We start from the raw sequence: 25,348 nt of genomic DNA on the forward strand, positions 1-25,348 counted from the left end.
CTCACTAAGTGAAAGGCAGCAGCCTGACAAAATAGAGCTGAGAAAGATCTTTCCTAGGCACATGATGTCTTCATCCAAAGCAAGGCAGTGGCTAGCTGAGAACTGGAGCAGAGCAGCATAATGGAGTGACATCTTCTGAGATGCAGAAAGCCCAGGGCAGAGCTGGAGAGCAAAGTGAAATTTCCAGCAGCTCCAAAGCAAGGCAGTGGCTAGCTGAGAACTGGAGCAGAGCAGCATAATGGAGTGACATCTTCTGAGATGCAGAAAGCCCAGGGCAGAGCTGGAGAGCAAAGTGAAATTTCCAGCAGCTCCAAAGCTGATGGATGGTTCAAAAAGCAGAAAGTCCTTCTGTGGCTTGGAAAACTGTCAGATGGACTAAAACCCATATACTGGCCACTAGAGGCTGCTGGTGCTCAGATCCCACAATCTGCTGAAGGAAAAGTCTCGAATCTGCTCTCAAAACCTAAAATCAGGATAAAGGGAATCATAAAAACAAAAAAACCAAAGCACTACAGCAAACTGAATCCCAGTTTAAAAACAAAGTAATCCATCCTCCCAACCCAAGAAGCCTGGTAGAGGAAGAGGACTGCCCTTTTCAGGCTGTTAATATTACATACTCCAGTCCTTACTCTTCTTTTACCTACAATGCCTGTAGTGTAATAAAAAATTACAAGGTAAGGACCCAAAATCTAGAGTAAAAACAAAAGCAGGAAGAAACAGATGATCCAGATGTTGTAATTTGCAGATGAGGACTTGATAATTATTATAAATATGTTAGATGATTTAGTGAAAAAGGTGCATAAAACAGGTGGGAAAATCAGCAGAGAAATGAAAACTTAAAGAAAAAGGAAATTGTAGAATTGAAATATTCAATTAAAAACTGAAGAAGTTATTTGATATGCTCAACAGCAAACTGGACACAGCGTGATAAAGATCAGTGAACCTAAAGAGAGGTCAGTAAAAATTATCCAACTGAAGCATTAGGAGAAAAAATAAATTAAAAAAACAGAACCATCTGAGACTGTGAGATAATATGTAATTGTCTAAACATATGTGAAATTAGAGGTAAAGAGAGAGGGAAAGAATAGGACAAAATAAATATCTGAGAAGGCAATAGCCCATAATTTTCTAAAGTGGATGAAATAAATCAATCCATAGGTTCCAGAGATTCAGCAAACCCTATGCAGGGTAAATAAAAAGAAAACCATACTTAAACACATCATAGTTAAACTGCTGTGAATCAAAGTAAAAAGAAAATCTTAAAAGCAGTGAGAGAAAAAGGGCACATTATATTCAGGGGAGCAACAACTAAAAAGATGCTGTGTTTTAGTAATAAACAGTGGAGGCCAGAATACAATGGAATGCTATCTTTAAAGTGATAATATTAATTAAGACAGAGGCAAAATAATGATATTTTTCAGACAGAAAATATCCGAGACAGGTTATCTTCATCAGCCTTTCAGTATAAGAAATGCTCAAAAAAATTCTCTAGGCAGGAGAGAAATATACCAGATGGAAGCATAGATTGTCAGAAAGGCATGAGGAGTACCAGAACAGGTGTATATGTGGATAAAAATAGCAGACTAAAATAATAAACAAAACTATATACCTATCCTTATTTATTGCTATGTTTATATCTATCGTTATATCTATAATTTAATTCATTTAAAATTTGTTGACTGCTTAAAGCAAACATAATAGCCTCTTATTGGGGTTTATAAATTATGCAGAACAAAATTTAAAAGGGACAAAGGCTAGGGGAGCAAAATTGAGTACATGATTGTAAAGTTCTATTTATATGGTGAAATAGTTCAATATTACTTAAATGTAGGCTCTAATAAGTTCAGATGCATAACCAAGTCTCTATAGTAACTGCTAAAAAATAACACAAGTTTTGGGAATTCCCCGGCATTCCAGTGGTTAGGATTCCAAGCTTTCACTGCCAAGGGCCAGGGTTCAACCCCAGGTCAGGGAACTAAGATCCCTTAAGCTGCCCCCCACCCCAAAACAAAACAAGACAAACCCACATGTGAAATACTAAGAAATACTTGATTGATTTCCCCATCCCCTACCTCCCAATAAAAGGTAAGGAAGTAGGTACAGAGGTACAAAGAAGAGATAGGACATTTAGAATGCAAATACCTGTATGTTAGATTTAAACCCAGCCATAGCAATGATTGTATTCAAGGTAAGTGAACTGAACATTTCGCTTAAAAGGCAGAGGTTGTCAGAATGGATAATAAAAGTATGAATCAGTAGTTTGCTGTCTTTGAGAAATGTACTCTAAATATAAAGATACAGATAAATGTAATTACCAAGACGGAGGGACATTTCAAATTATAAAGAATCAATTTACCAAGAGGAAATAATCCTAAATATACATGCATTTAGGAGCTCCAAATTACATGAAGCAAAATTTGTCAGAGCTAAAGGGAGAAATAACCAAATTACAGCATGTTGACATTTTAAAGAATGCCATTTTCTTAGTAATTGATAGAACAATTGGACAAAACCTTCTATAGAATATATTTCAAACAATTTGAATAAATTGACATTTATAGATTAGTATTCACAATAACTGCAAAATTTACATTCTTTTAAAGTACTCACCAAAGTTTTATCAAGATAGAACATATGCTGGGCTATAAAACAAGTTTCAATAAATCTCAAGATTAAAATCTTATGGAGTATGTTCTCTGACCACAAAAGAATTAATTGAAAATAAATTAAAATATGTATACAATTCATAAATAGTTGGAAATTATGTGACCAATGGCAAAAGTTTGAACTGAATAAATATGAAAGCTCAATATATATAAAAAATTGTGGGAAACAGCAAAAGCAGAGTGTAGAGAAAGATTTATACTTTTCAATGTTTAATTAGAATAGAAGAAAGGTGAAAATTCAATGATCAAATCTTCCACATTAAGCTACATAATGTAATACCGAGAGCCACCACCGAAAGCACTATACAAAAATATAAATCAAAATGGAATTCTACAAAATGTTCAAGTAACCAGGGATGGCAGGAAAAGCAAAACACAGAAATGAAAAACATAACAGAAAATAAAAATATAAAATGATGGACTTAGCCTTAACATATCAATATTATATTAAAAGCAAATGGTCTTAATATACCAATTAACAGAGATTGAAAGAGTCTATAAAAAACATGACCCAACTTTGTATGTTATCTACAAAGTTTGAAACTCTTTTCAAATATGGTATATGTAGGTCACATGCATACCATGCAGTACTATGCAGCAATAAAAAAGAACAAACTTGGTATGCGTAACAACTTGAATGCATCTTGAGGTTATTACTCTGAGTGAAAAAAACCAATCTCAAAGATCATGTTCTGTATGATTTCATTTCTATAACATTTCTGAAATGACAAAATTATCGAGATAGAAAACAGATTAATGTTTGGCAGGTGATAAGGATGGTGGAGAGGAACAGGGTAGGTATGACTGTAAAGGAAACAGCACAAGGAACATCTTTGTGGTGATGGAATAGTTCTGTATCTTGATTGCAGAGAAAGTTACAAAAATTTTCATATGTAATAAAATGACACAAAACTGTAAACACATGAACTGCACCAATGCCAAATTCCTGGTTTGATATTTTAGTGAACTTATGTAAGATGTAAGCATTGGAGGATACTGCGTGAAGGGTACATACGACCCTTTTTACTATCTTTTCCACTTCTTTTGAATCTAGAGTTATTTTAAAATACAAAAAAAAGAATGAACCATTGATTAATGCAACAATATTAGTGAATATCAAAACAGTATATTGACAAAAAGAGTATATACTATATAATTCCAAGAAATATAAGAACAGTTGAGAAATATATGAAGTACGTGAACAGATAAAGCCAATTTGTGGTGACAGAAATTGGAACAGTAGTTACCTGGGGGTGGATGGTGGGTGGATTTTTGACTAGCAAGTGGCACAACGAACTTGGTTTGTCAAAACCCATCAAACTGCTCATTTTAAATCTGCACATTTTGTTTCATGTAAACTACAGCTCAATAAAAAAGCTAAAGAAAACTAGAACTAATATTCCAAAAGTGACATATTTTTTTTACCAGTTTTAAAATAGTCTGTAATATGTGTTTTATTTACTCCAAATATCACATGTTAGATATACAGTTCCAATTAGTTAAAATGAACACTGTAAAAATACATGAAGTAAATTTTGTAACATTGAATTTGGCCTCACTTAAGCAAGAAGAAATGCCAAATATTTTAATTATATCTTTAACCCTGACTTGAATTTAGGGAGTAAAAGGAAGGCCAGAAAAATAACCTGTATATTATACGAATGTGGTCACACGTTGCCTATCTTTAAAGAGGTTAAAAGCATGATTTTTAAGTTTATCTACATCAAATTATTTGTTCAAACCTGCTTTTCTGATTAAATCTGTTGCCCTCCAGCAAGAATTCTTTGAACGCCTCTATGTCATGTACACTATTGGTTACTCTGTCTCCTTTGGATCTCTGGCTGTGGCTATTCTCATCATTGGTTACTTCAGGTGAGTGATTCCCAGTCACTTTCTCCATGAAGGGGTAGTTCTGTTTCTTATTCATCAAAGACACAGACCTCTCTTAATCTGTACCTCCAAATACTTTTCCCAAACACAAGTTTCTGAATTCAGCCTAGTGTAAAATTATTTGACTTTGTAGTGTAAAATTATTTGACTTCGACAATTTATTTTTGATGAAAAATTGAGGGTTCTTCTTTGTTGTTTGTTTAAAAACTTAAAGCATCAAAGCAGTATGAAACCATTAAGCCAATAGATCTGCATTGTAGTATATTTTTGCAAAGTGACGCAGACTATTGTCAAGTGAGTTACAAAAATTTTCACTCATGATGTAAAGACTTATTTCACTTTTCCCAAGTGATTTTGGCGCCATAGGACAGAAATTCATTTTAAATAATCTCTAATTGATTTGATATCATATATAAAGAAATAATATTTATTGCTTTTGCTGTGGTTTAATTTTTATCCACTTAAACTTTTGTCTAATTCAATTCAACTTAATCTAAGTCAACACAGAATTTTGAAAGCCAATATGGAGATAAAACAGTGAACTACGTGTATAGGCTGATGCTTGCAGCTGGTTTATGACACAAATAGCTGAGAAAACAATGAGTTTACAGTTTGAGAAGTGCTGTGATTCAGGTGGCTTATAGTGATTTGGGAGGACAGAGGAGGGACAAGAGAGAAGACTTCCCAAATGACACATGAGTATACACAAAATTTAACCAAAAGAGGAGACTGAGGAGAGAGTTCCAAACCTAAGTTGAGATCAAGAAAAAACATGGAATATCTGAGAATTGAGAATTTTGCTGTAGGCAGGTGATGGACACTGAGGCTAGAGAGGTAAGCAGACTGGGAAGGTATTGAGACCTGTATATGGAATCTGAACTTCACCCTAAGAGCCATGAAGGATGTTAAGCAGAGGAGTGACATGGAACGTGGATTGTAAGGTGGAGTGTGAACTGGTGGTAGGAAGCCCATTTGGAAGATGCTAGTAGAGTCATCAGGACAAGAAGACTGTTGCCTGGCCTAGGGCAGTGGCCTTGGGGATTGGATAGAAATGGACAGTTCTGAGACATATTAAATTAAGATTGTACAACTGAAAAAATTTAGTGCTAAATTATATGCAGGAAAAGAAGGAGTGAGGTTAGATGATACATTAGAAAATGGAAATAGAGGATTTAGAAATTAACAGAAACTATAACTAAAAGAAAAATTTTATATTTTGTTTCCTATTATCTTACAATCCTCTCTTCCTTGAAACTTCTCATACCTATTTCCTAGTTTACTTTTCTCCTCTGATTTATAGCTGTCTAATGTATTATCTGATGTTTTACTTATTTATCTTTTTATTTTTTGTCTCTCCCTCTAGAATGTAAAGCCACACAAGAGTAGGCATTTATTTTTTTCTGTTTGCTCATTGCTGCACTCTCAGTAGTACTTGATATGTCCTGGTGCTCAGTAAATGTTTGTTGAATTAATAAATAATGACTAGTTGTAATATTCCAACCACTTCCAACAGTTTCTCATATAGTAGTGGTATAGTGGTGTAGTTTATATTTCCAAAGCATTTGCTTTATTGATTTACTAGTCCATTGGTTCAACAAGCGTTTTTCTCTATCATGTGATAGTCCCTTTTTGGTATTGATGGAGGCCAAGTTAAGATATGTTGAAGACCAGAAAAGTAGTATATACACCATTGAGAGAAACTGACACATTAGATGATTATCAATTAAAATATTATTAGTACTGTAATGCAGGTTTCATAAAGGGCTTTGGGAATACTAAGGAACTAGTCTAAAACTAATAAGATAAGGGAGAGAGATTTCCCAGAACAACTGGTGTGTGAGCTGATACTGAATGATGAGAAGGAATTTGGCACATTCCAAATGATGGGAACAGAATGTACAAAGGTCAGAGGCACAAAGGAGCAGAGTATACACAGGGAATATAGAAGGGTCCCATATGAATGCAGCATTTGATGCCTAGGGAGGAGTGGCCATATGGGAATGGCCAGGGAGAAACTAGATTTTGTAGCATTAGGTTTTACAGGCTTTTGTCAAGGGCTTTGAATTTTGTCTTATAAGGTAGTGTACAGGGAGCCAATGAAGTTTTTAACTAGAAGGGTAACACGATCACATTTCTGGGGTTGTAGAGGGGTTCCTCAAAATAACCTCGTGAAGTTGGCTTGGCAGGGATGATCTCATTTGAGAGACAAGAAACTGAAGCTCAGTGTTCAAACTCACAAGGTCATAGGTGGTCCAGCTGGAAACAGAACCTTCATCTTCTGACTCAGATCCAGAGTTCATTCCATTACATCAAAGTTAGCTGTGGTTGTTCAAAATAATAGATAGATATTTATGAGAATAAGAGTTACATGAAATTTCAGGAGGATACAAATGACTAAGTAATAATTCCTCAGTTTACATAATAGTTTATCAGAGTATTTAACAGTAGATTCTTTCTATATTATAAAATATAAAAATATATTACCGGATTAAAACATTTCTTCTTTTTCTTCTGGATTAAAACATTTCTTACTTCCTTATACCTGAGTACTTTGTCTTTTCAGGAAGAGACGTAGTATCAGTGTGTTCATTGTACACGGAAGCTCAGCTTTTTTCATAGTCAAGCAATGGTAGAGCTGGGCCTTTTGACCAGATTATACATCCCTTTTCCTGGTGTTTTTGATTTTGTTTTAATCAAACTTAAAAGAAATCTTTTTTTTTTGGAGTTACCTTTCTGTACTAGTTGATGCTGCTATATCTACTCCTGAGTATGTTACTGACTTAACTTGTGTCTAAGATCCTTTTATAATTCCAAAGCTTTTTATATTAAAGGAAGCTTGTTTTCTCTCTAACATTCCTAGGAAATAAAACTGTGTAATTCTATCAAAATATCTTACTTTTTCATATAGAGAATATATTGAAAATGTGAACATTCCAGTTTTAATAAGGCTTATCCCTGTTCAAGGTGGTTCTCCATCGATTATTTATGACCTTAATATATAGTATAATGTAATGCTATAGTATAATGTAGCATAATATTTAACACTGCATAATCTGGATAACCATGGTAGCTGATCAGGATAAATTTGTAATTAAGTCTCAAAAAGCTACATTTTAGTTTTTGACCCCAATTGTTTCTGTCTTTGTTCAGGTTTATTTCTTCTTTTTTGGGAGGAGTTTGAGCTCATTTATGTATTTTCTTTCTCCGTTTCTAATTTTATTCAAATCTAAATACTGAATATTTTCTCTCCATAGACGATTGCATTGTACTAGGAACTATATCCACATGCATTTATTTGTGTCTTTCATGCTGAGAGCTGCGAGCATCTTTGTCAAGGACAGAGTGGTCCATGCTCACATAGGAGTAAAGGAGCTGCAGTCCCTGATAATGCAAGATGACCTACAGAGTTCCATAGAAGTGCCTTCTGTGGACAAATCACAATATGTAAGTGTTTTCACCATGAGCCCTTGCATGGCTCACCACTTTCAAAAGTAAAAAGCCCACCTGCAAGACCAGGAGCTTGGGATTTAAAAACCCAGGGCATTTAGTTCCTTTATTGTAGCCTCAAAGACTTGTTCCCAAATAAGATTCCATGGTACTTGATTCTGCTCTTAAATGTCCTGTTGTTATTTAGTAAGTAGAATCACCCAATAATTCAGTTAATGAGAAGCATTATCACCATTGAAGCAATATATCTGGAAATTAGGTAGAATAGATTGATTGTATTGATGGTGTGAATTAATGCTGTTGGTATCTTTGCCCTTTGCCCTGTAGATCGTTGTTGTCTCTGCTGATTCTAATTCTGGATTGGCTTTGTGACTTTTTAAATGAACTAGAATGAAGTAGGTGTGATGGTGTGTCAGTTGCGGGTAGACCTCTATGAGTGAGCCTAGCCAAGATTAGCTGAGCTTTGCCCAAATCAGCAGAATCATCTAGCCAATCAATCGATTCATAAGACATATTAAATGTTTATCATTTTAAGCCATTAACTTTTGGGGCATAAAAAAGACCAGAATAAAATAAATTCACGGTAGAATGATGGTTAAGTTTTCCTCTTTATGCTTTTCTTTACTTTCCTAATTTTCTCTGATGATCAGGTATTTTTATAAACAAGAAAACTTAAGGAAAAGTGATTTCTTATAACTCCTAAAGGAATAAAAATCTTATTTTAAAAATAGAATCAAGCCAGCAGTCTTAGAAATGCTATGTTAAAATAACTTTGTTCTGGTCTCTTTCAAAAGTCTTGGCCTTCCCAGGTATAAGAGATATTAGATTATAAAAAAATAAATGGAGGAACTGCTTTTTAGTGGTCTAATGTTGGAACCAGTACGATTAGGAATTCTAATATGGTGCAATGTTGGTTTATTTGTAACAGATTGGGTGCAAGATTGCTGTTGTGATGTTTATTTACTTCTTGGCTACAAACTACTATTGGATCTTGGTGGAAGGCCTCTATCTGCATAGTTTAATCTTTGTGGCGTTCTTTTCGGACACCAAGTACCTGTGGGGCTTCACCTTGATAGGCTGGGGTAAGGCATTTCTGTCTCCTTTCCTTTTCAACTGGATTATGGGTTGTAGGGCTTTCTGTCTTGCCTGTCATTAGCATTCTTTCTGTCATTTTCCCGAAATAATCCCTCCCTATTCTATCTTTATCCTTTCTTTCTCTTTAATTATTCAGGAAATGTATTAAGATCAAGTCTATAATCCTCCTAGTGGTAACAAACTTTTCACTTTTAACTTAGGGTTAGTGTTCTTAGGCCAGATTCTTGAGAGGATTCTTTGGGGGAAATACCTTGTTAGCCATGCACATTTAGAACTGCTGCGCTCATCGTATCTTATGTCAATATCTTGATTTAATAATAATTTCATCCTAAAAATTTTGATTTTTGAATTTCTAAGCTATAATGATGCACCTTTGATTTGTAATTCTAGGTCATATGATGAGAATGCCAGAAAGGAATTTATAGGACCATCTTGACTGCATTTAACAATGCAAATTACAAACTAATTACGTGGATGTCTTTTGGAAGGAAATAATTCAAATTACTTGCGGCATAAATAATTTTAAAAAAAGGATATTCAGCTCACATTCCAAAAATGCCTTGTCAGTACTAGAGGGATTACTGAATTAGGCACTAACTTAATGTGATGTGGAGAAAGGATGTTGTTTGTTTGTTATAATTTAAGAAAAATTAAAACTCATACGTGGTTAAAATTAAGAAGTCTCAATATTAACAATTGCTATTTTAATATCCAAATTATGACGTGCTCAGCACAGGGAAAAAAATCAACTAAGTGGCTCAAGATTAAATTTGAAGGTTTTTTTCCCATCAAAATAAGAATTTTTTGGCCTGTTTTGTCTTAATATTGTCTTAACATTTGAAAACATGAAGTAAAGGATATTGAATTTCCTGTTAGTTAATAACCTTTAAGAAGACAAAGGGTCAATTTACTGTCAAGCGTTAATTTATTATGAAATAATAATTGTTGTGAATAAAAATTTATGAAAGTGGTTTGTTTTTAGGCTCTCCCTTATCTTTGACTAACAGTTACTAAAATAAAAAAAGATACACTTTATTTGTTTAGGGTACTTTGGAAATTTTCTCAACAGTTTTTGGTAGTTTGCCTTCAAGGCAAAATTATATCTGTGTACCCACATAATTACTAGAAGTTAGTAAAGATGTTGATAGAAAATTCAACAATGAATTTGTCTGAGTTCCATTTTATTTTTTGGTTTTCTATGACATTGGTCACACTGGTAATAAACTTGTTTTTCTTTATTTACATATTGATTTGATAGCAAATTCCCCTGTCAGCTCTTATTTGGGCTGTATCACTCAGTCTGTCGCTCTGTAAAATCAGGAGTTTGCCTCACTGAAACCCAGGAAACTAGTTTTCAAATCTGTCTTTGAAAATGAGAATTAAAAAAACAGTGAGGGTTCCAGTGAGCTTCTATGCAAGTATGAGGTTCTCACCTTCCTTTACAACTTTAATTATTTGTCCACAAAATTTTGTCATAAGAGTGACAATTACAGTAGAGAAGCATCACAACTTGAAATCTTCATTTCACCAAATGGTTTAAGAACATGCATGAAAGCAAGTAGTATCTACATGGAAGATCACGTTACAAAAAGCATCTTACATGCAATATTATGTAATTAACCACAATTAAAACAGTAACAAGTAATATTTACAGAGTTATGGTGCTATAGTTGGTCTGTCTTCTGGCTTCTCTCTTTGCAACTCCAAAAAAATAAATGCTCTAGGCTAGGGCATATATAATTAAAAAATAGTAATATTCTTGGTTTTTTTTTTTTTTTTTTTGCCGTACGCGGGCCTCTCGCTGCTGTGGCCTCTCCCGTTGCGGAGCACAGGCTTCGGACGCGCAGGCTCAGCGGCCATGGCTCATGGGCCCAGCCGCTCCGCGGCATGTGGGATCCTCCCGGACCGGGGCACGAACCCGCATCCCCCGCATCGGCAGGCGGACACCAGGGCAGCCCCCCAAAATAGTAATATTCTTTTAAGAATTTCTCTCTGCTACTGAAGTAAATATCCAAGTCTATTTGATTAATAGACTGTTTTCTCTTATCTCAACACTGAGAGTATGATTTTAGAATATCATTTTTATTTCAGACTCATTTTTCCAACTTTCTATAAGAAAAATAAATATCAAAACATTATAGCTGCTTTGCAGGATCCTTTGCTAGACTAATCCATAGTGAACCCAGTTTCAGACTTTCTTCCAGTGATTTATTGGCTTCACTAGAGAAGTGAATTTGCTTGGATTCCTTTGTTGTTCATTTGGACCCAATTATTATAACTTAAAGCTCTCTTCAGCTAGGTAAATACTCAGCACTTTATTACTCACTTTGTAATGATATGTGGAGTTGCATTATTTACATTGATTTTGCTGGTTCTTAATAATAAGTTGGCAGGGAAGGAAATTACCATCTAAAGAGGAACATATGCCCTGTCTGCCTTAGTAAATTGAAGGCAGATATTTAAAATGACCTTTTTGTATATCTTTATCACAAAACAAGATGTATAGAGGAGTAAAGGCAAATTCTAATGATGACTATGCTTCTTTTCTTTCAACTAACCATTTTCTTAATTTTTCCTATCCCTGCTCAATTTTCTCATGAATAAGACACTTTATTCTCGGTTCCAACTACATATTTAAAAAATATATTTAATTCTATATTTAAAAGGTCAGTCAAAAGGTAACAAACTTCCAGTTATAAGGTAAATAAGTACTGGGGATATAATATACAACATAATAGGAAAAAAAGTGTCATTCTTGCTTCTTTATCCTTATTGAATGTGGTAATTTACCTCTGTATTAGCAGCCATTCTTAATTTTCACCTGTCAGATGAGATGCCAGAATGTATGTATTATCATATAAAAACACCTATCCTGGTTATACCACGTAGGCACGTCCCTGTTGCCAAGCTTTCTTGTAGAATATTTTCATATTTTGTATTATCTTAAAATAATCAGGAGAAAAATAATCAGAAAACACTTCCGGTTTTATTATCTCTGTATAAAATTATTTCAATCCAGCAAACATTTTTTGATCATCCATTTGGCAGCATATATAATTGAAATACAAGGTATATGTTAAAGTCCCAGCACACAAGAAGCATGGAGTCTGACCCTTTAGGTTATTTTATTTTTTGTAGGCCTATTCTCATCATATGTATTATATTCAAAATATTTAATTTATAAAATCTGTTCTTCATAAAATTATTTATGATAGTCAATATGACACCTTTATACAATTAAAAATCTTTGTTGTTTGCTTTAAGCTGAATTTAAAAATCTAGAAAAACTGTTTCTCCCTTGCCCTATGATTTTTAATGTCACTATTAATTCTACCTTAAAGTTATCTTAAAGTTAAAATTATATTTAACCATTAGAGTCAATAAGAGATCTATATTTTGGCCCTACTTTATGAAAGATAAGGAATTTGGTTCTCCCTGCTTATTACTTTTTCCAGACCTTCAAGATGTAATTTTGGGTTTTACTACTTATCATTAAAAAATTCTACAGGTTATTATCTGTTTAAAAGAAAATAAATTATAGTCAAATTTATATTTGTAACCATTATGTAGATTTATCTCTGTGGGTTCACCCGGTTTCAAGATTCCACCTCCTCTCCACCAATTGATCTTCTACAGTTTCTGCCCACTGGCAATATTTAATTCAGTAAACATTTTCTTTTCTATTGTAGCTCTTCTGTTTTAGATTGGTCCTTTTTCATAATGCCTTACTCTTCTTCTAGAGCAGATTTTAGGCTATGAATTAGATATATTTTTTAAAGATTTCTTTTGTTTACTGTAGTAATTCCATCTCAGGGGAGGGTAACTCTTCTGAAGTTTCATAAATAGACACTCACCTTTGTAACAATGGAAAACTTTAAAGGCTCTGCAGTTTTCCTTACAGAGAGGAAAGACTCATTCAGTATTGGCCTTAGAGTCCTATGAGACTTGAGAACAATTCTATCAAAATTATATAGACGAATTTCCTCAAAGAATGAATCAGCAAGTGATAGATACTAAATTCTAGCATCCTGCAGTGAGTAGAGAGGGAACTGAATACATAGCTTGGAGCTTCATGTCTGACCAGTCAACATAGACTGGATTCCCAGGGGAATCAAGGTTTCTGGTAAGACATTGTATGTCTGTAGCAAATCTGGGAATCCCCATGTCATGATGGGTTTCTAATTTTTAGGGTTAACTCTACACTTTATGATCAAGCTATGACTTTGCAATGCCACAGTAGCATTTCAGGAGGATGGTAAGGCTGAGGTTGGGTTCTATGAAGACTCTGAAGTGTCCAAAACAAGATAAAATTACATGGGCCAATATGGCAAGACCCTTTTACCCCACTTTGGCTTCAAGGCATCTCTGGCTTATGCAGTGGGCTGCAGAATAAGTTTTTATTTGAAGAAAGTGTTTAATTGCTAAAGTTTTTTTGACTACTATTAGTCCAAACCTTCATTTTAAGGGAGAATAGTAATGAAGCCACACCAAAGCTCAAGTCTACTTATTCTGAGACCAGAGATTGCCTCCCTCTCAGAATCACTTATTTATACTGATGTATTTTATGAAAATAACTCAGCTCTTAAGATAAATGCAAATATAGAATAACATTCCAATTTACATTAAATTTACTTAAAGTAACACTTAAATTGAAAATAACGTCTAGATTTCAAAGATTTTTCCCTTTGTTTATATGTTCTTAATTACATAATAATGTGATACTAAGATTGGTGACCAAAAATTCTTAGAAAGCCTCAAGGTGGTTTCTATTCTTTATTCCTCTATGGTTGTCTCTGTGCTCATCTTGTGAATGAGGGTCTTCCAAGAGGATGAGAAAAGCAATTTCATTAAGACATGGTGTCTGATATAAAGTATTTGCTATAATTATCATTTAAGACACAATTCCAAATCCAGCACCATTAATCAATGTTCTATATATAGAACATCATTCAGGAAATTGCCTGATCAGGAGATTGTAAAGGAAGCAGAAGATGAAGACCTGCAAATGAGAAAATGTGAACATTTTGATCAAAGGCAGACATTTTTTAAAGATAACCAAGGCAGTAGAACAGCAAAGGGATCCATGTCAGACCTTTTTGAACCATTCTGTCAGAAGGAGCCATGCTCTCTCCATTACATAGTTATCATTCTTGTTTTTTCTTCATAGCGCTAATTGATAACTGAAGTTGTGTTATTAATTTTGCCTCCCATACCAGGATATAAGTTTCAGGAAAATGGAGATATTGTTTATTCTGTTCTTTTTTTTAATCTTCTGAGACTATAACAGTTCTTAACAAATGAAAAGGCATTTAATAAGTGCTTAGTGGATATATGTTTATACAGATGGATGGATAGGTGGACTAGATAGATAGATAGAATAGCAAGCTGAACCTAAGAATTAAACAGAATTGGGTAGATCTCTTTTGACAAAAATTTCCTAGAACATAGAATTCGAGCAGAATTTTTTAAAAGAGTTATATAAAAACAATAAATAAAATTGGAATATAGAGTCATAAAATTAAATAGCCACACAGGCAGGCTGAGGTTAAATTCAATTAGATCACTAAGGAGAACAAAGAAATTCCCTTTTGTGGGATATCACCTTATTTTAATTTTTTTTTCATCTGAATCTATTTTTATGTTTACATTTTTGCTTAGAAAATATATCTGAAAATTTAAAAATGTGTTTTTTAAAAGGTAAAGAATATTGTGTTAAAAAAATGTTGAGTTCAATTTTTTTTCTCTCTTTGTAAAGTGCTTCCTATGGTTTCTCTTCCTTTTTTTAAAACTTCTTTCTAAAAGGCCACATAATGAAGAGTTATCCATTAAATCCTTTGATCTTCTATTGCAGTGCTGCATAAAAGTTATGGTTTGTGATTTTTTGTGATGTCAGAGTCCAGGTATAGCGTGAACTGAGCAGTCAACCTTTACTGGGGGCAAAGGACTCATGGAAAGTCAGTATAATAGAGTTGATGTTGCAAGCTCATAGGTGTTTATTGTTTATGAAGGACAAATATGTCATGCTCAAATCATCAAACTAATATAGCACCACCCTTTGCTAAGCTTTCAGTGCCTGCAAATGCTTCTGTCTGGAGCCGATACGAACAAAAAAAGAAGGGCTAAACTGATCAAAACTTCCTAATTTTGTAACTTGCAGTATAGCCTCTCTATGCCTTCAACTTTTAGAATGAGAAAATTTGAGTATTTTAGAACAACAGCCTTCCTGCCACTTCTCATGAGTCCCTCTTGTTGCTTCACTCCTCTTGGAAAGCATGTGGCTTTCGGCATTTCAAGAGGCAAAGTTGGATGCACCGACCACCGCCTGCCTTTGACCCCGGGAACTTCAGTCCCCTCCATACATGGCTTAACCTTACACCCTTCAAAGGAAAATAGAGCCAGTCTTCATCTTCAGACTTTTGAGAACGAATAACATCAGTGTACCACTACCTTCTCAAACGGACAAGATGAAAATTAAGTGGACTTTTCATATTCACATAGCAACATTTTTCATGCCTGTGTTTCTCTCTCACCTTTTAATAGTATATTTTTATGTGATGAATATAAGAAAAAATCCCTTAATCTCAAAAGAAATATGGTCTCTGAATCCTTTTCTGATTGTCTGAATCCTTTTCTGATTGCAGGGTTCCCAGCGGCATTTGTTACAGCCTGGGCTGTGGCACGAGCAACTCTGGCTGATGCAAGGTGAGTGGAAACAAGAAGAGGTAAAGCAAGAGCCTGGGATTTTCTCAAGACTTGCTGCTGTTCTTGATGACATTGCCCTTTAGGGACGTTATGTGGGAAATTACCTTGTAGCCTCTGATACATTACCAGCAAGCTATCCATCCCAGAGTCATGGGACAGAAAGACTCACAGACCCGATTAGGATGGTCATAAACTCCATGGTTTATGAAATCAATTTGAAACATACAGTGAGAAGCAAAGGGAAAGAGATGGGTAAGTTAAGACACTTAGGATACCATGCACACAGAAAGGACTGCACTACCTGAGTCCTGGGATAGGCAGTGCTCACATCTCCTCTCGGTCTCTCTCTCACTCTCTCTGCCACATCAGCCTTCCCCACTGATGGTGTGGTTATGAGGACCAGAAATGTGGTTGCAACAAGGGGACCCACAGACAGAAGGTGCCTTGGGCCGGAGACGCACACTTGCTGTCTCAGAGAGATATAAGGGCGAGTTCACCTGGCCATGGCTCTAGCTTGCCACTTAGCCTGCTGAGCAGCTCTGGGTTTTTTTTGCGTTCTTTGGGCAAAGGATATGTGGCCATGGGTTCCACCAATCAGTGGCTGAATTAAGACATCAAGACTATCAAGTACTTCCTGCATATTTGGGGATACTTTGTGCCTCTTATATATTTAGCGCATCGTGAATATTTAGTGCTCAGTTGCCCCAGATATTTAGTACCTGTGCTTAACATGCATGTGCTCTACATTTAATGCAAACTGTAGGTTTAATCCACCCCATTTGTTCTCTTGTCTTCTATAGTGTAATTAAATATTCTTTTTTTTTTTTTTTGAGTTCAGGATTATATATATTACAATTTGCCTTGTTATAATACATTTGTGGCTTTATGATAAAAATAACTCAGGGACATATGGAATCCAAGCTAATTTGCATAACTGTCACAAGAAAAAAGCATTAAATGCATTTCTGAAATAAGTATTTTCATTTAATTCAGAATCTCAAAACAGCATTAGACCTTGGTCTTTTTTAAAAAAAGTTTAGTTAAACACTAAGCTAGCTAAATAACCTTCTTGAAAGGTTTAAACACAATTGATATAGAAAATGCTTTCCCTCTAATCTCAATCTTACATAAATGAAAGAGGTAAGGGGGAAAAGGCAGACAATTTCTTTAGCAGCATATATGGCTAAATCCATCAACCACCTTAAACTAGAATGTCCATTATTGACCCCATTAAAAAGAACTGGGCATATATCAAAAGTTACCCACTTCATAAACCAAAAGACAATAATTTTAGGGTTACGGTAAGTAAAATATTTTTGAAACACTTCAAAAAACTTCTGACATTAAACTAGAGGAATCATGTCTTCATTGTAAGAAAGAAAGGCATAAAAGAAAGTAAAAGACATTTAAACTAAACTGATTTTCAATCTTCTTTGAACAAAAGAAATAAAAAATAATGGTTGATTAGCTAAGCTCTGTGCTCTAACCAAACTAATTAATTACAGTGATTTTAAATGGCAACAGCCCATCTGACTGGGTAGCTTGACAGTTCTGAATACTTTTGCAATGATTTTTTTTTAAACGCAAAGACACTAAAATGATCCGGTCATGCAATGTTCATCTTATGCATTCTGCATCTCTTTGCCAATCTTGTAGCTAAGGATCTTGTTCCAATCAATCTTAGTGCGTGTAACTGGCAACTGTCGACGTAAGGCTTTGAAAGTAGTGTCCGACATTGTCTGATAATTCTCACTGATGGCAGTCTGGTATTCATTTTCTGCAGCCTCTACAATCTTTATAAATTCTTTTGCTGTTTGCACCTCATTAGACACTGTTAGGGAATCTTGTATATCTTTATGACTCACTAGCTGAACATTACCATCTTCATAATAATGAACCTGAATTTTCAAGATGCCAACCACCTGAGTGGTTGAAGGAGTGATTGTAAACTTCCACTCTGACCTCCAACGACCATTCCAAAAGTTTTTTGCTTGAAACTGATGGCTTTCTATGCATGCAATAATGGTCTGCTGTCCATCTATTTTTTTACCATATACAGTGCAGACCCCATTTGGATAATGTTCTTTTACATAAGCTCGCAGAGCAGCTTCTACTGAAGTTCTCCAAGATTCAACTGCATTTTCTGCTTCGTATGGTCTTGGATCAGTTGCTTCCTTTCTTAAGTGATCAAATTTGAAACAGATTCTGTTTTTTGGATCCAAAAACTTTCCATTTCCCAGGTCACCATGTTCTGTAATCAATACCTGATCTTCATAACCTTCAATTTTTACTGGAGTAAACTGGTCCAAGTTATATTGTGCAAATGCATGGGCCGCTCCTTCCCTGAGAAGATTATCATTATTAAGCAGTAACCGACCATCATTAAACACCTCATTAAATTCTCCAGGAGGGGCATGAATGATGAATTTTGCTGCTATACGCACCTTCTCCTCATCAGACAACTGCTCCTCCAGATCCGCCATTTTCCTTCTGGCGACAAACCGCGGCGGCGGCGGCGGCAGCAGCGGCCACCTGACTTCCCCCTTTCGGTGCGGTCCTCCGCGCCGCGCGACCCCGACAAGGGAGGGGCCCACAGCCCCGGCCGCCGCGCACGCGCCCCCTAAATATTCTTAAATGATAAAACAAATGCACATTAGAAGTGGAATCCATCCTAGGGAATCACTAGCCCCCCAGTTGTCTGTTTCTCTTTGGATGCTACATGATGAATGGAGACTGAAACATTCATTTTTTCATATTATTTCTGTTTTTAGTAATGGTGAGTCAAAGAAAGAAAAGGAGAACATGGAGAAGCATTCAGTGCCTGCTCTTTGCTTTCATGGTCAAACTTATTGCTTGGAATGAATTGTGTCTCCCCAAAATTCATATGTGGGAAGCCCTAATCCCCAGTGTGACTGTATTTGGAGATACGGCCCTTAAGGAGGTAATTAAGGTTAAATGAAATCCTAAGGGTATGGCCCTGATATGATAGGATTAGTGTCTTCATGAGAAGAGACGCGAGGGAGCTCCTTCTCTCTGTGTCTGCACATGAAGTAAAGGTTTTATGAGTACACAGCAAGATGACAGTGCCTTGCATTTTGACCTCAGACTTTAGCCTCCAACTGTGAGAAAATAAATGTCTGCTGTTTAAGCCCTCAGTCTATACTACATCGTTATGGCAGCCCGAGCAGACTAATACACTTATGATACATGAAAAGGCGATTTAAGAGAGACACTTTTAACTTATAGATGTAGTAATGCTGAGCATTCTTCCCTGTTAACAGAATACAGTTTAATATCCACAGATCGTGTACATTTCCTGACAGCAACTCCTTTTTGTTTGCTTCTTTCTTTCATTGAGCCCATACCTTTGTTTTGAGTCACTGAGTATTTCCTTCAGAAGCATTTTGTCAGTTGTGCAGTGAAAAAAATGCCACATTATGTGAGCACCTGAATTCTACAAAGAACTACCACTGTTCCACAAATCTGAAGTCTACAGATCATTATCTTTAGGTGCAGCCTTGCTCCAGAACTCCCCATTCATCAGCTTTCCCTCAGTTCTAGAACTTAACTGGCTTTGCTCTTTTTTTTTTAACATCTTTATTGGAGTATAATTGCTTTACAATGGTGTGTTAGTTTCTGCTTTATAACAAAGTGAATCAGCTGTACATATGCATATATCCCCATATCTCTTCCCTCTTGCGTCTCCCTCCCTCCCACCATCCCTATCTTACCCCTCTAGGTGGTCACAAAGCACCAAGCTGATCTCCCTGTGCTATGTGGCTGCTTCGCACTAGCTAGCTATTTTACATTTGGTAGTATATATAAGTCCATGCCACTCTCTCACTTCATCCCAGCTTACCCTTCCCCCTCCCCGTGTCCTCAAGTTCATTCACTATGTCTGAGTCTTTATTCCTGTCCTGCCCCTAGGTTCTTCATAACCATTTTTTTTTAAGATTCCATATATATGTGTTAGCATATGGCATTTGTTTTTCTCTTTCTGACTTACTTCACTCTGTATGATAGTCTCTAGGTCCATCCACCTCACTACAAATAACTCAATTTCGTTTCTTTTTATGGCTGAGTAATATTCCATTGTATATATGTGCCACATCTCCTTTATCCATTCATCTGTTGATGGACACTTAGGTTGCAGCTTTGCATTATTTTTACTGAGCTGAACTTTGGGTTCACTCACCCGATGAGCAGCAAAGCGAATCTACTGACACTGGATTGTAGTGAGGAAAAGTACAGCTTTTATTTGCAGGACGCAAAGCAAGGAGAATGGGCAACTAATGCTTAAAAGACCTTAACTCCCTGTTGCTTTGGAGCAAGGGTTTTTAAAGGCAACATTAGGAGTGAGAGTCATAGGTGCATGGTTAGCTCATGGACATTCTTCTGACTGGTTGGTGGTGAAGTAACCAGGTGATGTTTTAGGAATCTTAATCATCAGTTTTCTGGTTCCAACCAGTCCAGGGTCTACATGCTTGTGGTCAGCATGTAGTCAACATCCTCCACAGGGTAGGGGTCTTAGTTTCTGCAGAACAATGCAAGATATGCATCAGATTGTTACCTGTATCCCTTCAGGAGGAACTAGGAGTCCTGTGACTCTGCTCTTCAAGCTATTATTACTTTTCTTGCTTGACTGCTTTTCCTTTGTTTCTGCATTTTCTCACTTCACTAATTAGTAACTGTTTGAGTCTGCTCTTTGGAACTTGGGGAAACCCTTGGAGACTAGAGCTTTTTTCTACAAACAAGAAGTGGGGACACAGAGGGGCTTGTATCCAGTAGGGTCCCGCAGGGTTTTCTTTTTACTTACTTTATCTCTTTATGCCATTTGGATTTGTTGACAATTGGGGGTTAACGTTATCTACATTGTTATCATTATTGTTACATTTACACAGCGATATTGGAAATCTCAAAGAAAACTTGCAGCATTGCTGTTTGATTTCTTAGAGGAGGGAGGGAGGTTGAGTCAGTAAAGAGGTGCTAAATAATGCTAAATAATTTTACCCTGAGATGTGTAACCAAATCACTTAGATTTGGAATTTTAGAGAAGGTAGAACGGAAGGCATTGTTTGGTCCAATCCCCACATTTGAGAGATGCATAGAATGAGACCCAGAGATATCAGGTTACATCTCCAAAGCCTACAGCTAGCCTGGAGCAATTTTGACGCATTCATCCATTCAACAGCTATTCTAGGCCTTGAGCAAGGAAAGAAAGCAAATATATTCATAGTACATTTTATATTGAATTAATTAGTTTTCTTAGTTATCTTGCATTTTTAAAAAAATCATAAACTAGATATTAAGTCATTAATAATCATAAGTCTTTTTGCTGAAAAAATAAGAAATACATGTTTATCATTTTTGAGAAAAAATCCATTAGGTACGTAATACTTTGAAAAATACAGCTGATACTAAATATTGCTCTAAACCAGATGTATTAATGTAAAAATATTAAATATAAGTTAGATCATGTGACTCTTTTGCATAAAATATTTATTCCTACCTTACTTAGAATAAAATCTTGAATTCTATAGTGCCCTGATCTGAGTGCGATAATTGGGTTAAGGGGTCATTTTATATTTATTTTGCATAGAAAATAAAACTGTATTACCACATTCATGGCATGATTTTATAATTGCCAGATTTGATTTTTCATGAAATTCAGCTTGTCTAAGTTAAAAAGTTTTTGTGGGTTTTCTTGAGTGTCGTCATCTGACCTATGTATAGTGCCATGTCACAAAGTTCAAGTGGAGAGAGCAGACTTGGAGCATCTCCAAAGGACAGATGGGGCCCCTGCTCATGTCTCTTATAGTTGCGATTTATCTTTTTCTGATCTGGCCTTTCAAAGCTAGAACTCTGATTTTCTCTGTATCTTGGACATTTAGAGATAAGCAGATAAGACCCAGTTTTAGAAGGTACTCTAAACTCTATAGAATATACAAAAGAAGTCTCTTCCAGTTCTAAAATTCTATCAAAGTGTTATTTGACTAAGGTAGGGTAAGATAGTTGGGTAGTTTAGATGGGACAAATGATTTAAAAAGTGAGTAATTTTGTTTTTCTTTTTACTTACAAAAGCAAAAGCACCTTACAAGATACCTTATTACCTTTTCCCTGCTCATTCAAAGGAGATAGGAGATGCCAGCAGGAACCTTAGGGCTTGCAATTGAAAGGACCAAGAAAAGATACACTCCATCATTCCTAGGAAATCTGCATGGCTCTCAGGGAACTTCACTTCCTCTACTCTTATCAGAGTGTGAGTTGTGGAGACAATGCAGTATTCAATCAATATAATTCCCTGGATCCCTCTGGTGGAACAATGCATTTCCTGTTTCCAGTCCTGGCTGCAGGAAATCCTACTTTCTAGTCTGTCAGCATACCATTCAGCATACAGACTACTGTGTTTCATGCTCTACCATTCAGAACTACGTTTTTACCGACATTTAGTCCTGCATTTCCTAGAGTGTTAAAATTTATTTTAAAAAAATCTGGACAGAGGGTAGTTTCTCAGCCATGTTAACAAACACGGTGTGAGCTGGGACATTGAACAATTAATGAAAAATAAGGATTAATAGCATTTTCTTTAAAATATCTGAAACCTCAGTTGCCTCTTATCAAAGGGCAAATTTGAAACTTTGACATTGAAAATGATCAGAGTCAAGTTTTTCCTGTATTTAGAAGTAGCTGGTTTGACCTTCTTCCAGATAAAAGTATTTTGTAGAGCTGAAATTGTGTAATTGAATTCCAGTGTGTTAGGAGACACCACGATGAAATGTCATTGAAGCAAAGAGGGAAGATTATGAAGATATTACCAGATGTCAAAGCTGAAAAGAAAATTTATGAAATCCAAATTTATGAAATCTAGAATTTAGTGAATCAATGTTCAATTTATATTCTCACAATATGTACCACTTTCCTTACAGTGGGAAGCCTTTTTAGCGTAGTGTGATAGATGTTTTGCACGACTCTAACACTTTTATCTTTCTTGTCTGGCTGAACAATGTGGAAAATAGATGCATACAAATAATATGGGCAATGTTCAATAATGTGTAAACAAGTAAGGTGTATGCAAGTATGAAATGTCCCTGTGTTTGATTTCCATTCTTATTCAGTCTTCAAGCCCATTGACTTTGCAGATTTCAGTGTGGCTGGACCAGAATTACACTTTGGTCTAGGGGTCTGTTTGATTTAACTGTGGTACCTCTTTCCAATGGAATGCTGGGCTACTAAGCTCTTCTTGGTACTGATATGGAAAGAAATTAAAAATATACTATTAAAAGGAAAGGGCAAATTACAGAACAGAGTGTACATTGCATTTTTGTAAGATGGGGAAAATAAGATTATAATATTTGTATGTGTTTGTATATGCATAAAGAAATACTGAAAGCATATACAATAAAGTAATAAAAGATGTTATCTGTAAGGAGAAAGGTGAGGTCAGAGGTATACAGGAACATGGGGAGGACTGAGATGTCTCAATGTCTATCTTTTTATATAGTTTGTTTTTTGAAATGAGAATGTATTGCCTATGTACAAAATTATATTTAAAAAATATGTTGTTATTACATGTGTACTGAAAATGTTTTACCTTCAAGGAATAGTTGAAATAGCTTTTTATTATCCATAATTTGTTCATTAATTTAAAAGTAACTTTCTTAATAAGTTTATTATCCAGAATTTAAAAATTATCATTATATCATTAAAATTTCTTTATAAAATTTCATTTACTGTTGCCACAATCAATGCTAGGTTTTGTCTAAGGAGAAAGAAACTGAAGGCTTTTATTTATGTATCTTTAATTTAAAAAAACCATTTAAAGTGCTACATTAAAGTTTCAAGTTGAACTAGTTTTTCTCAACTCTGTTCCATTTATTCTAGTGTAAGACCTTTACCACAAACCAGATTGGGTGAGGTTGGGTCTAACTTACTTTGAATTCAATTCAATTCAACAAATGTTTATTGACCTCCTACATGCTATGTACTGTTCTAGGCACTTGTAACAGAAAACAAAAACAACAATGATCCCTGCCTATGTAAACTTAAATTCTAGTTGGAGTGAGCAGGAAGCAGAAAATAAATATAACAAATAAGTAAATCAAATAGTGTTTTTATTAAGTACTGTTAAAAACTAACTTTTTAAAATAGAAGATAAAATCATGATCTAATGCAAATATAAAATGAGCACCTATCAAGATTTTTTAACTCACTAATTAATGAGGAAACCAGTAAGATGTTGTAACTTGTTCAAAGGAGAAATAAAAGAATTACATGTTTATATCTAGTAATATGTACACTGAAATCATTTTACAAATAAATGTAAAAACTGGTCAATATTCACGGATCACTGAGCAATTACATTCCACCAAACACAGCTAATTTTCCTTTCTATGGACAAAAATCATTTGCATTCAGTTTTCGTCTACATTCCTATCAACAAGAATCATTTGCATGATTGTCAGTTTTCTGTTGCATTTCTGTGGATAAGAATGTACTAATGTCAATGTTCTACAACCAATGGAGTAAATTCTGAAAGTGAGAGGACTTTCTCTATCAACAAGGTTTAATTGTCATGGATCTTTCCAGTGATAACAAAAATAAAGAATCAGTGGTACCACATTTAGAAGACTAATTTTTTTGTGGCTCTAGAAACATAGTTTTGACTCTTTCATAAAAATAATAAACCACTATTTATAATACTTTACTTATCCCCAAGGAGTAGCTAATAGTATGGAAACCAGGACTGTTACACTTTTTTTTTTTTTTTTTTACTGTTTTGGGTGTTTTAGGAGATTTTTTTTTTCCCTGTCTACTTGTTTCTTAATCAAAAACCTGGGTCTGGAATTTTTGGTAAAACAAAATGTTACCTCTCACTGCTTATTTGCTTTGCTGATTCCTTAATGGAAGTTCTTTTTCATGTCTCAGATGCTGGGAACTTAGTGCTGGAGACATCAAGTGGATTTATCAAGCCCCAATCTTAGCAGCTATCGGGGTAAGTTTAAAAACCTGTATAGTTTAAATAAAGAAGAAAAAGATGCATAATTAAACTACTGCTAAAACCCAGAGAAAGTTTGTCTGTCACTTTGTTTCCTAAACCTCACATTACAGCAATAGCTGTTGGGAAAGTCTGGATTGGGGATCAGACCCTTATTCATGGCTGACACTGCGATCCATGAAGAAAGCGCATACCCTCCCTTTAATCTGCCAACATGTAGGGAAAATTCCGGGACTTCAAAATATCTATGAGCATTTATAGGTTCAAGCAGTTGGGGCGGTCCTTAAACTCTTCCCCCTTTTCAGCCATTATTTTATAAAGTTCTGACCACCTGATCACCTGGTAATAGGTAGGAGGAGGGGGCAAAGATGTAATAGCAAGAGAACAGAGGAATTATCGAGAGAGAAAAATGATAGTGTGATTTATTATAAAACATTGCCTAAAGCTTTTATTTCACATACTTTCCCCAAGGAGTTAAGAGGATTCCATACTCTTTTGGACTGTCTAGTCCAAAAAAGACTAGAGTTCGCAGTCGTATTGCATGGGACTTATC

The 25,348-nt window shown here is 35.3% G+C and overlaps 2 protein-coding genes across 2 annotated transcripts in view; one reads left to right on the top strand and one right to left on the bottom strand.

Moving 5' to 3' along the window:
* PTH2R (parathyroid hormone 2 receptor) overlaps positions 1 to 25,348 on the top strand; it is a 107,913-nt gene that overhangs the window by 53,653 nt on the left and 28,912 nt on the right. The window contains exons 5-9 of the mRNA XM_004262780.3: positions 4,441 to 4,538; positions 7,811 to 8,000; positions 8,932 to 9,085; positions 15,740 to 15,800; positions 24,726 to 24,792. Coding sequence (XP_004262828.2) covers positions 4,441 to 4,538; positions 7,811 to 8,000; positions 8,932 to 9,085; positions 15,740 to 15,800; positions 24,726 to 24,792 — 570 coding nt within the window. The remainder of the gene's footprint in view (positions 1 to 4,440; positions 4,539 to 7,810; positions 8,001 to 8,931; positions 9,086 to 15,739; positions 15,801 to 24,725; positions 24,793 to 25,348) is intronic.
* Positions 16,763 to 18,414, bottom strand: LOC101283115 (F-actin-capping protein subunit alpha-2-like). Its single transcript, XM_033428717.2, has one exon. It carries the CDS (start codon positions 18,281 to 18,283, stop codon positions 17,423 to 17,425), a length of 861 nt encoding a protein of 286 aa, XP_033284608.1. The 5' UTR covers positions 18,284 to 18,414; the 3' UTR covers positions 16,763 to 17,422.

This window comes from Orcinus orca, chromosome 7 (assembly GCF_937001465.1).
Source record: "Orcinus orca chromosome 7, mOrcOrc1.1, whole genome shotgun sequence".
NCBI classification, from domain to species: domain Eukaryota; kingdom Metazoa; phylum Chordata; class Mammalia; order Artiodactyla; family Delphinidae; genus Orcinus; species Orcinus orca.